At 32.8% G+C, this 13,782-nt stretch overlaps 1 protein-coding gene across 1 annotated transcript; it reads right to left on the bottom strand.

Moving 5' to 3' along the window:
- Window positions 1-76: 76 nt before the first annotated feature.
- LOC116346959 (protein glass) lies at window positions 77-7,014 on the bottom strand. The gene is made up of 10 exons (XM_031777290.1): window positions 6,499-7,014; window positions 5,221-5,348; window positions 4,411-4,532; window positions 3,113-3,253; window positions 2,724-3,003; window positions 2,207-2,634; window positions 2,077-2,140; window positions 1,832-1,935; window positions 1,526-1,630; window positions 77-1,215 (listed from the first exon to the last, which is right to left on the bottom strand). The coding sequence occupies exons 2-10, from the start codon at window positions 5,317-5,319 to the stop codon at window positions 1,143-1,145; spliced, it is 1,416 nt and encodes a 471-aa protein (XP_031633150.1). The 5' UTR covers window positions 5,320-5,348; window positions 6,499-7,014; the 3' UTR covers window positions 77-1,142.
- Window positions 7,015-13,782: the final 6,768 nt, after the last annotated feature.

Here is a 13,782-nt window from a genome sequence, read left to right as displayed (position 1 = left end):
AAAAAATTATTATCATTAAAAGATGTAAACATTTTTCAGACTTGGTAAATGCAACTGGTATTTTATTGCAGTTATTCTAAGATAATAATATCATTTTAAATCGTTCTTTGTTTTTATTTCTAATAAACGAAATGTTTAGTGAATCTGCCGTCTGCTTGATTTCTTCCCTTCAATTCTTATTAAATTAATTTGAATAAATAATGATGGTCCCCCGAATCGTTTTTTTTTTTTTTTTTTTTCAAAAAATGTGTGGGGAAGTTAGTGAAGAAAATGTACAGTTCTAAATGCTTAATTACGGACGAAACAAACGACTAGATTACCCAATATATCGGTTTTTGTTCTTGTTCTCATTTACTTAACATATTTTCCAACAGTAATACACATATTTTATAAATATATAAATGAATGGAAATGTTTTTAATGCATTCATCATCATTGAGTCAAACAGACACACGTACTAATCGGATTTATGTTTCGTTGTAATTTTACTCTGATCGTCTTTGTTGGCTGAAAACATTTTTTAAAAAAAATAATATTCAGGATGTGTAAATCGGTGTAATTGAGTATGATTTTTGGCCAATTTTAGCAGATAATAAACATTGTCATTGTTTTGGTAAAAAAAATATGTATAAACTACAGTCATCGTATTTAAAATTACATCTGTTACATCAGTAGATGTATATTATTTTTTCTTTATCCGAAAAAGAGACACACGCATATATACTAAAAAATGGGAATTGAATTGACTTAAACGAATAGAACATTTATGACAAACAAAATAAAAGTTGTTGAATAATATGAAGACGACGCAGATGGTGATTTTCCAGGGTTGGTGGTCGCATTCATTTTTTTATCAGAATATCGTATCGTCCAGGAGAGGTTAGTACTGAAGTTTATAATCGATGATGTGTATTGCACCACAAAATGTCTTAAGAGTCTAGACGTATGCACTTTGACACATTAAAATACATATATATATAGCTTTATGTTGTAATTTTTGTACAGTGTATAGCTGCTTTCTTGTGTAATCGTTGTAATTCGTCGGCACACGATGAATATGAGGCCGATGAGTATACAGCCGAATGATACTGTTGTGAATAAGTCACCTCATAGTTTGATGACCGTGATACTTGCCGGTGGTGTCATGTTATCATATTGTTGCCATTAGTTCCGTGCACTCTCATGTGACGATTTAAATTACCTGATTGAGAAAAGCTGAATATGTCCGTTGTGTAGAAGAAATGCATATTGAGAGATAAAAGATACAAAACAAACAAATCACTATAAGAATGGATTCTATTTCTTTTGAACCTGCTCAAACAAACACACAGAATGCTCGCATTTAAATCAATGTTGCCCGTGAACTTGTTTTCATCACGTATTGTGTGATTTAGATGAGCACTTGTGTGCAAGAGTGGCTAGGTACTGCATGGGTTATGCGAAAAGGAACGAATGGAACACAAATCAAGAACAATAAAGCAAAAAAAATATGAAGAATGAAAAAATAAATAAATGGAAGTCTTACCGTAATAAACACAATTTGCACTGATATGGTTTCTCGCCGCTATGTATGCGAAGATGCTTTGTCAGCGTCGAACTGTCGGAGAAAGCTTTCTTGCAAGCCCTACATCTGTTTAGAAATGGGATGGGAGATGAGAAGAGAATGATTTTTTTTAAAACTAACTATTAATTTAATTCACAATGAAATACCAAACAGACTGAATAGAAAGCGAAACGGAGACGATTTCCATTCAAATACATAAATTCACACAAATAAAGACGAGCAAATGAGAATTTTTTTACAAAAAGAAATGTAACCGTATCAACTCACCGATAGGGTCTTTCGCCCGAATGAGTGCGCATGTGCGTTGTTACACTTGAACTTTGTGAAAATCTGCGATCGCAAATAGGACACCGAAATGGCTTCTGGCCCGTCTATAAGTCACATTTTGAATAGAATTATTTATGTTTAGACAATAGAATGCAATTGCGTGCCTGAATTATTTTTCTCGTTTTGGCTCGTTTATTCCTATTTTTTTTCACTTCAAAATGCTAAGAAAAGAAATGCCAACTTACATGTGTGCGCACGTGTGCTGTTAAATTGGCTGCTTGTGAAAAGCTTTTGTTGCAATCAAGACAACTAAAAAAAAAAATATTATCGATTAAAATGTTGAATTCATTAAGAGATTCATAATTGTTTACATACCGATATGGACGTTCGCCTGAATGTGTACGAAGGTGTGTTTTTAAGGTGCTTGGTCGTGCATAGGTTTTTCCACAAAGTCTACACAGATTTGGTTTTGTATCGGATTGTATGCAATCATTGCTGTCTTCATCTTCGAAATTTAAACCCAATGAATTTTTGGTATTTCTCAATATTGTTTGGCCACTAGGAAGCGACGATGGGCTACGAGGTGGTGAATAGGTCAAACTGCTATTCGAATAAAATGGTCGTTGTGGTGACAATGACATTTTATTCGAATCAATAACGGTATTCATTTGCTGTTGACCCTGAATTGGTGGCCGAAAGTCGGCCGTAAATGAATATGTTGCACCGCTCGGATAATGTCCAGGACTTAACAGGGCCGGCGGATATAGAACATTAACCGATGATGCTGGAGGTTGTTGTGTCCACTGTGGAAGATTTTTTTCATTTTCATTTTTTTTTTTTAGATCTTTATGCAAGTAGGAATCGAAGAGTTTCTTTCATATAATTTATTTACCTGTGAACATTGCATTGGCACACTATCACTTCCGTATCCATGCATGGTCATGTTCATGCTTACGTTGACGCTCATGCTGGGATACATTGGCGGTGCGGCTACATGTTGATGTTGATTATTGCACTGATTATCATAATAATTCATGGAATTGCAATTGTTTGGTTGGGTTTGCGTTTGGCCCGGTGAGACCAGTATTTGTGGATGCACCGTATATGAGAGTGATGCTTGTGTCGGATGATTGTAATTTTGAGCTTGAGTTTGTATTTGTTGTGGGTCCGGACTTTGTTTCAGTAAATTATAGTGATAATAAAACATAAGACATTTCGTGTCTTCCAGACAATTTCTTTTCAATCGCTTTAGCTAATTTTTTAAATTGAATGTTTACTTACTCATATTTGTATGGTGCTCCGCTGCATTGAGAAAATGAAAAAAGACTTGGCAAGGGATCGATATCCAATGGTGGCAGCGTTGAAAATGAATTCATGTCGTCCGGACTCCAATAATTTGTTTGTGAATTCGATTGTACGCCACTGTTTTTTTTTTTTGGAATAACAGATATTATGTAATTTTTAAAATAAACAACACTATTGATGTACGAAAGCAATTTCATAACTATATTAAAATTAATCGCAGCCTAAGTATGAATTGAGTCGATTTTAATGAACTTACAACTTTATGAGAATACATATGAGTGACGGTGAATGAAAATTTCACGGAATGGCATGGATACAAAAGGAGAGGATAAATTCATTTTCATTCTTAGCCATTAATATGTAATAAATATGTTGTTGAAAAAGTAATTATTAGATTGTTTCAAGGAATTATTACGCAAAAAAATAAGACTTCTTCATTATACGAGTATACTTTTCCCCATACCACCAGTTACATTTCACAAACAAAGATGAAAAACTAGGAGCCATCTTTTTTTAGGTTCGAATGGCACAAATATAATGGCATATAATTTGTAATATCGAAATGTTTCAAATGGCCATTTACGCGTCAGTGAGATTTAATTCTAAGTTCTATAACACATTCTATTGAATATTTATATAATATGATTTTTATTATTAGCTTGTTTGCTGAAGTCAGCTCAAATCAGGACTGGTGGATTATAGTGCTACATAAAACGACGATATTCTAGCTAATAATTTAGCTGAATCGGCTCGCTTCACCCGTAGTATTTCGCATTAAAATAGGAAAAAGATTCATGGAAGAAAACCCACAAAAAATCATCACATTGGGGTCCATCAAGTCCGAACAAGTGTAGATATAACATGCATGTTATGAGTCAGTATCATTATTATTTTTCCCGACGGCATGGCCCAATTTTGAATTTAGAAAAAAAAAACTCGATTCAATTCAGACTCACTTGTCATCACCATTTTTTTCGTAGAAAAAGCAACACATTCCATGTTAAAAACTGTTTGAATATTAACTAAAACTCATCGTCATAGAACATATATTAAATTTTTTTGATAACTCGATTATATTTCTTTTACGTCATTTGTGCCAATTTGGAAATTTATCTTTTCACCAAAACAAAGTTAGAACTTTGTTAGTTTTCTATTGATAGATTTAATTTTTCATAATTTACTTTCTGAGAATCATTTTCTTTAAAACAAACACCGAAATCACTAGTATTATCAAAAAGATCTCTTTGTAGGAATAATGATAAAAAGCGACGTACCTTAGGATGTCAGTGCTGTCAAGACAATTTTCACAATTTAAGTCAGATTCACGCAATGACTGTATTGAAATGGTTGAATTTCCCTGACAACTAATGCAGCCACCGCAACTTGGTGAGCATTCCTGTTAAAAATGTAAGTTCGTTAATGCATAAAATCTTGGAAATATAAATAAGATCGCGTTCTATCCGTTATAAAACATGAAATGGGATGAAAAATACACATAAAATTATTACATATTGCTTGGTCAGTATTAATTTTTTGAAATTTCCAAAATATATACTTTAAAATCAAGTAAAGCATCTGCTGTTTCATGATTTTGAAAATTCATTCAATTTAAAATTCATATGACACCAGAAATTTCAACCGTGTTCAATTGTGGAATTTGTCCAAAATCGTAGTTTTCGTTTATTGGTATTTTGTATTTGGAAATGCATTTCGGACCAATTGTGTGCTTCTTTCTTTTTATTTTTGAGAAAAATCAAACTCCGTGTTCCTCCGAACAATCTGAATGTAAAATGAATTTCATCATCAGTCGTACACAAATATATTTACCCGATTGTTTAAATGTGAGCTCACAAACAAATACAAAACTTTCGACACTTTTTAAAAAACTTTTTTTTTCCAGAGTTTACAGTTCAAGAACATTACGAACTTTTATTTAAATAACTGAAATACGTCTTAAAGTTCTGTGCGGAAAATTTAATATATGTTTTTCTCCGAAAGATGTTTTAAATTTCACGAAATTTGTGCTTTGTGTGCGAAAACATAAAATATATGTGTTGTTAAGGTGAATGAAAACGGAAATTTACCTGTGGACTATCGAGTGGAAGACCGAATAGAGGATTGTTGGGAACGTATCCCATCTCAGCCTCCACAGCAACAGCATCTTCACCACACGAGATATACATGGCTCCACCCTCTTGATTTTCAACGGAATCTGAAAAGCCAAACAAAATTCATCTTTACCAGTCATCAACACCAATTTCCTCCCTTTGTTACGAATTCAGTTTTTTGTTGTTGCGGTTTTTTGTTGGTCTCTTATAAAATATACCCAAAACTGTGTATTTTCATAAAATGAAATATTGAAAATGTATATTATCCTGTGAGATTGCAATTGTGTTCATATTTCCATTTAAATAATATTGATGCAATTTTGTAGAGATCATCGGTTTACTTTTTATTTTATCATTCATCAAGTCAATAAAATGAACAAACCATTAAATATACAAAGAAAAGTACTTTTATTGTTTTATTGGTAAAATGCATGGCATATTAATTTTTTTCGTTGAATAATTTTAATTTGCGAAAGTAAAACGAATTCATTAAATTGACGTTGGTTAAAACTGCGCATGTGCATTGTGCGTACATTTCAATTGCATTGCTACACAAATATTACTGACTATTTCGAAGCGTAACAGGACGACGACCAATAGCAACAAAACGAAAAAGAAACGCCTCCAATGTAGCCGCCATTGCATTGCTTTTTTGTTATTTCGTTTTGTCTGACTGCTACTTTTCTCTTTTTGTTGAAATTCCAATTGGAATGAGTGTGTACACGTTTTTATTTGAATGATGATTTTTTTTTTTAGAAAGAATTTATCATTTAATCTTTAGCGAAAATTATTTTGAAATCATGGGAGTTCAATAGAAAAAGGAAACCACATTTTTTGATGATCACATATGTTCAGTTGTCGTTTATTAAATTAATCAAAAATGATGACCATTCATTGAAGATCAAATTGCCTTGAAACTATATCTATTGAATATATCGAGAAGAGAGTATGTTATTCAGCGCTTATAGCTGAGTAATGTCTGAATAATAACATAATCTCCTCTCGATATTTTCAATAGATATAAAAATTAAAGTGAGAATCATAAGATTTTGGATGTAACCAGGAGACGTTTTACAATACATTTTTTTTTACATTTCTTTATAACTTTGTTTAGCTGAAGGATGTTCAAGAAGTACACTATTTTTTCTTGGTTAAAAAAGGAATGTTCAAATGTTCAATTCTTGCAAATTGATTGCTTCTATAAATCATTGTTGAAAACTTTGTGCATAATAATAAAAGATGGAGAAAACTTACCCAGTTCGGATAATTATTTATCCAATTCAAGTTTTCACAGAGCAAAGTAAATTGAATTAGTTTGATTTGAGGTTGTTTTTGTTTAGCATCACTACTCGAAACTTGGTCAAATAAAATGATCATATTAACTGCACATTTTTTATTGATTGGATAAGAAATAAACCTCTTTATCCAGCTGCAATTTGATTTGTATTCATTTGCATCATGATCAACATCACAAACAGTTCAGCACTTCATTTTTTATCACTAATAAACCGATTTTCACTTAACGATCTTTTGATTTCTTTTACTTTTGGTTTGTTGCATTAAAGGACCAGGTTCAATTGTGTATGTGCTGTGATAAATGTCGCACTCACCTTAACTTCAACCACGATTTTATTCACAATTTTTTCTTTGTTTCTTTTTTAAATTGTAAAATCACAATGCTGATACAGCTTCATTTGCACAATGATCGTTGAAAAAAAAATCGTCTCATACTTTTTCATACATTTCAAAAACCGTCCGATAAATGTTAATTCCGATGTATTTAACGATGTTATTAATTTTGAAATTTTTGTAATTTTTCGAAGCCGGTGTCTGTTTTTATGAACTGACCGTTACTAAAATCAAACACAGACTGATCATAACCGAATGTAATTGAATGTAGAACTTGAGTTAACTGATATTATGCTCATATGTATAACGAATACATTGACGCCCGATATAGATAAAATTACAGTGAATCGTGTGCTAACTAATGTTGATTTTCACCCAAAATACACACTATAAACTACATGCAACAATACATATATAATATGCATGTATAGATAAATACATAAATAACACATCGGCGAAGCAACCACTCAATGAGCACAAAAAATGAGGAAAGAAGAAGAAGAAGCAGAAGGAAAAAAACCACTAATGGCACCAACAGCATCAACATCGCCGAACAACAAGAATTACAGCATTAACAGTAGCATATGCATTAATAATACAATATTAATACGTGTTGAGTATGTGTGTGCGAGTATGAGAGAGTAGTGAGAAAGAGAGTGAGTTGAATGCTTATTTCTTTCTGAGGTTTTTTTTCCCTTCGTTACACCATTACTACATGGACATAAGCAGGGATACGCCACTATTCAACAGCAACACAAAAATTAAGTAAATACAAATACTTTCATCAAACGAAATGAATTAGCTAAAGTGTGATTCCTGCACTGGTATTATTTGGTCTAATTGAGGCATACACAACATGAGTGTGAAAACAAGAGGGTTGAAATGGGATGTACTACAACCAATTGATATAAGTGAATGGTTTTAGTTTGGCCACTACTACGAAAATAAATGCGTGCAATCGAGTGAGATAGCGATATAGACACACGCACACACTTTTATTGGATTTGATCTGAAAATTCAAAACATATGATTATTTCAAATATGGGTTGAAGTGGTTGGTATGGGTGCAATTTAACCAAAACGAATGAAGAAAAAAAACCATACACCCACCCGCTTTTTAGGAGTAAACGCCTTCAAATTTTCGTTTTTTAAGAGTATTAACTATATCTAATTTTGAATTTAATCTACATAAAATGTTGCCAACAAAATTGAAAACGAAAGAAACATCGACCGACGGCGTCCAAACATGCTTTTCACTTGCGTTAATCCTTAAATTACAACCACAAGGCTTGTGAAAGTCACGTGCTCTGAGAAAATGCTATTCATTACTATAATTTCATATCTGTAGCTTTGTCTTTGTGAAAATAGTATGTGCTAATCGCTTTGCTCTTTTCTTTTCATCACACAAACCACGACTCGATGTGAATTATTTTCATTGAAACTTTTCAACTATTGCCATTGTAGAGACGAGGGATCGACAGAGATTATATAATATTGAGACGATGATTCAATGATTAGTTTTGCAAAGATTTTGGTTTGCACAATGTTATTGAAATTGAATCGATTTAAGAACAAGCTAAACAAACGAAAATGCATTTTTCCGAAAATCATTAACATGGTGTCGAATATTCTTCGATTCGTTATGTAACACCTTTTCTCTCAGAAATGACCTATTACAAGTGATTTTCACTGAACAATATAAACTGTAAAATATTCACCTGAAAAGGAAGCCGAGCGATTACAAGTATATTGAAAATCTTAAAGCGACGCCAAACAAACGAATGGAGAGAAGAAAAAAAAACGTTGTCACATTGATGTGCTCGATACAAAGTATATTGATCGATCGGCATTCTATCAATCGGAATCAATGCACTCTCTGTGTGTACGATTTTTTTTTAACTTGCTTGCTACATATCATGGATATCGATACGATATTGAAATAAAAAAAACCAGAACCAGGCAGCTCATGAAAAAAGGAGACAACAAATCGACGTAAAGTATATTATATACAGTGAATGCAGAATTTTTTCTAAAGCCGGTAAACTAAAACCATAACCTCAGAAGTTGTTGCATTATGAATATCTTTTTTTTTAAAGTGCCATACCCATTCAAGTATGATATTACTGGATTGTACGGTCGTGTTTTTTTTCTCTTTCCATTTGCATGCGTATGTGGAAGTACTTTGATTCAGTGTTATTTGAAATTGTGACGCGTTTGAAATACTTTTCAATGTCTAGCCCATTCGGTTGAGGAGAAGTGAAATCAATTCAAGTTACAAACGAATGGAAAACCAAATTCGAAGATGAAAAATGCATTTAATAGTTGTTGCAAATTCGGATTTCCTCAATCGATTTGAAAATCGATATCCTTTTGGGAATGTCTTGTTCGTCTTCCATTCAGACCACTCGGGTTGTTTTCAACGTTATTCGATGGAAAGAGTTTACCGTCTTCATTGCACATGATTGTAACAAGCGACCTGTTTTCAGGAATGTGAACGCAAAAAAAAACTTGAAAAATCATTGAAACAAAGTCGAAAATAATCCAGATGAAAAAGAAGCAGCAACAACAACTACACCGATCACCAAGCGCACTGAATGAACGATGAGAGAAAATAATGACAACACCGATGACGAAAAATTGGCATTGTATGCATTGATTTGATGGGAAAATGTATATACACTGTACACAGAAGCACAAGTACTGGGTCTCAATCATTTTGAAAAATCCACGTTCGGTTCAGTGTACAAGAACTACATAAAGAAGAAGAAGAAAAAAAATCGAAAAGGCATGAAAATTAAATTTTGGTGGTCTTTACTGCTTAGGACAATGATTCTCATCCCATTTGTGAATACTATCATCGAGTTGACAATGGATTTCTGTCAAATTAGGCAAATAACGTATCAGTTTTCATCAACTTTTCTCTTTCTCTCCCGCTCGGTGCTTCCATGAGAAAACATCACAAAATGGAATAACAAATAATTTTTGCAGCATTCTGTCAAAAGAATATCCAAAAAAATGTCGTTGACTCATCGGAAAATGACATCGATAAAAATCGGTTGCGGTTATTTGTTTGCTATTCACACAGTGATAGTGATCATGGTATCATCATGACACCACCAGTTCATTGCTACTTGTTCGAATTACATCTCACAAAAACTGGCGTATATTAATATCAAAATTGAATGATTGTAAGGCGCATCATTGCAACCGGAACTGTTTTAGAAATTCTTATCGCATCGCTGACAACAGTTTATACACGTTTCTCTTTGTAACTGTTATTTATTCATTTTGTCATCATCAAAGTAGGCTCTATTAATTTTTTTATGGAATTTTTTTTCGGGGAAATTCATATAGGGAATTACAATTCTTGTTGAAAAAGAAATACAATTATATTTATTTGTGAAACACTTTGCATGCGAAACAAAAGAAAATTTGAGTACAAAAGTATTCTTTTTGATTCGATGCCCTCGATATTTGTTTCTGCAGCTTCATTTTTCTGGTTTGTTTCTATTTGAAATCGGAAAACCATGCGTTTTCCTTTGTCAATTCCATTTCAATCAACATAATAAGCAATAAGACAAATGACAACATCTATATTTACATTTCAATTTGTGATTTGTGTTTTGTGAAAATTAACCCAAAAAGTAAATACAGGTGGTAAAATTTAACAAAAAAAAAAGTAAAATGATCCCATTACCATATCGTTGTGTGCGACGGAGTTAAATCACATCTCGATCTTACAAACTTCAATTGAAAACGGCGCAATTTACTAATCTATCTCAAATGTGTGTCTACCGTTCATAAAAAGATACAAGTGTATCTAATGTACACGCTTAACTAAATCACAATGAGATCATTTTATTGAGCGAACGCCGGTTGTGTAAACGGTTACCGTCGAATTTATTTGTGCAAATAGATGGGGTCTTGGTTAGGGTGCAATTGTCGAGATGCCAATCTAATTTGTAATCAACCATATAAACGTATGTTTTTCCCTCTGTATACGTGTGTGTGTGGCCATGTAATTTAAGTATGTGATATTCATTGTCTCTCCTTGATATGATGATCTATGTGGTTACATCAACCCTATTGATGCAAACGGGATGAAAAAAAAATTACACGAAAAGAATTTATTTCCCTAGTCTCATGGTCAGCGACTTTACTGATTTTAAATCAGAACATAAATGCTGATCACACGACTGTGCTTCCGAAGTACAAATCGAGCAGATAAATCGAAACCAATTGCATGTCTCGGCCCTAAAACATGTGAAACAATTAATTGTTTTCAATCATTTTGTGTGTGCATCAATCCATAAAATGTCAGAAATAGCTTCCTTTTCTATTATTATCCTTTTTACAGTTCACTGGCTACTTTTGAGTAAACACTCCACACCAACCACAATCAAAACAGGTGAATAGAAAGTTATTCTCAAATTTCGATGTGACTTGAAAAGTGAATGAAACATTATGGACGTTTTGTATTTCGTTTCACAATTCAATGTCGCTTCATCAAATGGCGAACATGTAATTTTAGACTTTTCAATTTTAATTTTATTTTTATTGTTTGAATTCTTACTCATCAAATCAGCTTCGGTTTTCTTTTTTTCACAGTACGTGAAATTAATATTGTGATTATAAATATGACCACGTGAACCGACGTTTCTATTTTGAGAAAGTTTTGGTTTTTCTTTTTGATTTGATTAATATATTGAATTTCCAAAAAAGGGAACAGGATTTAGTTTTCTTTTTTGAGAATATTTTATTTCCAAATTTAGTCGATTTCCGTAGTTCATTTTTGGATTTCTCGACTACTAACAAATTTAAAATGATTTTTTCATAGGCAGACAGTTTTGGTACGTTTTCGGCAATTGATTGAACCGAAGAAAGAAAAATCAATGTACCATTTCACTTTTGCAACTTAAGCATCATCTTAATAGTCAAAATAAAATTATAATTTTATCTCTAGCAATGCAAACAGTCGTACTATATATTTTTTTTCTTGTTGTTTCATATAAATTTGTGTATTTAAAACCATGTACCACACCATGCATGCTTTTCATCATCTCGTCTCTGTTGGAATATTTTTTTTTCTCTCTCTCTTCTATCGTCAACTGTATAATATGATTCGCCTACCGCATGACTGCGTTAAGCCACCTATAAAAGTATTAAATTACCGAATATCTTGTCTGTTGTCTTCATACACCCAGTTAATCATTCAACAATGTATTATGGACATTTTCATATTGGCATTATGTTATTTTAACTGCTGCTGTTGCTTGTAAAGCAGCCGCTACCGCTACTCATTGTCGTCGATGATGTTTTTGTTGCTGCTTCTTCTTGTGCGTACCGAGCGATTCGATTTGAAATGCAATCTGAATGCGCATTTTCACTCAACGAATTGGCGTTGACAATGTATATATATTTGATTGTCGTCGAAATTTTCTGTATGGGCCGGGAATAAAAAAAGAAAGAATTCCTTTAAGCCAAAGGTAAGCCAAACCGAATAAGCCAGAAACGAAAAATAAAAAACATCGGACGGAAGTGTAGTGTTTACATATATATCCTTTCAACACAATTTTATTTTGTCTGTTCAAGTGGTCAGTTGTTTGAACATTTCAATACTTACACTTGATATGACTCAATAAGAACATCTGAAGAATAGACACGAGCGTGGAATAAATTACAAAAAGTAATTTGACCAAAAAGTCAGGCAGAGAAAAAAGGTGAGAACAAAAAAAGAGAGAACAATTTGTGGAAAAACAAACCATAAGCTGAAACAATAAGACACAAACAAATGGTTCAATTGGTTTAGATTTCAATATCGAATGAGAACCAACAACAAAAGCAACATAAATATATCGCTACGATGACGTTCATCATTTCCTTTTTTAGTAGCAGCATTTGCACATTACAATTTCGACAACATTCACTATTGATTCATTTTCGAAGACACACCAATTACTTAATGTACTATTTTTACGAGCATGCTTTTTTTCTCGTTCATCGTCATTGAAAGTGTCAAAATAAATTCCGTCTCTCGTTCCTTTATTCATATTTTTGCAAATTCGTTTTTGGTAATGAAAATGAGAGACAGAAAAAAGAGAAGAAAAAATGTGTTCATACACACAGCGAAACGCTAGATATCGAATCTCTTTCCGTTTTTGGTTTTCCGTACAGATTGGTGTTTGAAATGGGAAACAGACGGACAGAGAGAGAGAGAGAAAGTAAGAGCGAGAGTGAGTGCTAGAAAAGAAGTGGTAAAGTGAAATTATGTGGATATGTAACTGTATGGGATTGGGTCTTTTGTAATGTACTATTCTACATGCACAAATTATAAATAAGGCAGCAATAATACTAATGAAATGAAGCCACCTAACATATCGATAAATATTGGTTTTAGAAGCCATTGCAATGTGTAAAATTGTGTGCGTTTTCTTTTTGACGAAATGACGAATGAAATGGTTACTACATCAAAACGTAGGTGGAAATAGAAGTGGAAGTGGTAACGGTTCAGTCATATTGATTGTTTTCTTTCTTCTTCATCTCTCTCTCTCTCTCGTTTTTCGTTTTCCGCTTCATTTTAAGTTGGTGGCGCGCATATTGAAAATGATTCGTTTGGTCATTTGACGGTCGAAAATTCGATTTGTCTAACGCGCATATTAGATGTTTAACATTTGACTTATTGGCCTGTCTATTGGCTCAAATAGCCATGGAAAATGTTTTTGTGGATGACAGCCATCGAATTTCTAATGAAATTAGGAGGAAAAGAAGGGAAAATAATTTTTTCAGCTGATCTCAATTCGTGCGAGAATCGTATCGAATTTCGTTGGACATGTATTCATTTCGTTACCCTTCATATAAACCAAGTGACGTTAAAACGATCTAAAACTTACCATTGTTTTTATTCTTTAG

The sequence above is a fragment of the Contarinia nasturtii genome, unplaced genomic scaffold (assembly GCF_009176525.2).
Source record: "Contarinia nasturtii isolate CC-2019 unplaced genomic scaffold, AAFC_CNas_1.1 Cnas_scaffold_1699, whole genome shotgun sequence".
In the NCBI taxonomy this organism is placed as follows: Eukaryota; Metazoa; Arthropoda; class Insecta; order Diptera; family Cecidomyiidae; genus Contarinia; species Contarinia nasturtii.
Note: the sequence above shows the minus strand (reverse complement) of the source record. Positions and strands in the feature narration are given on the sequence as shown.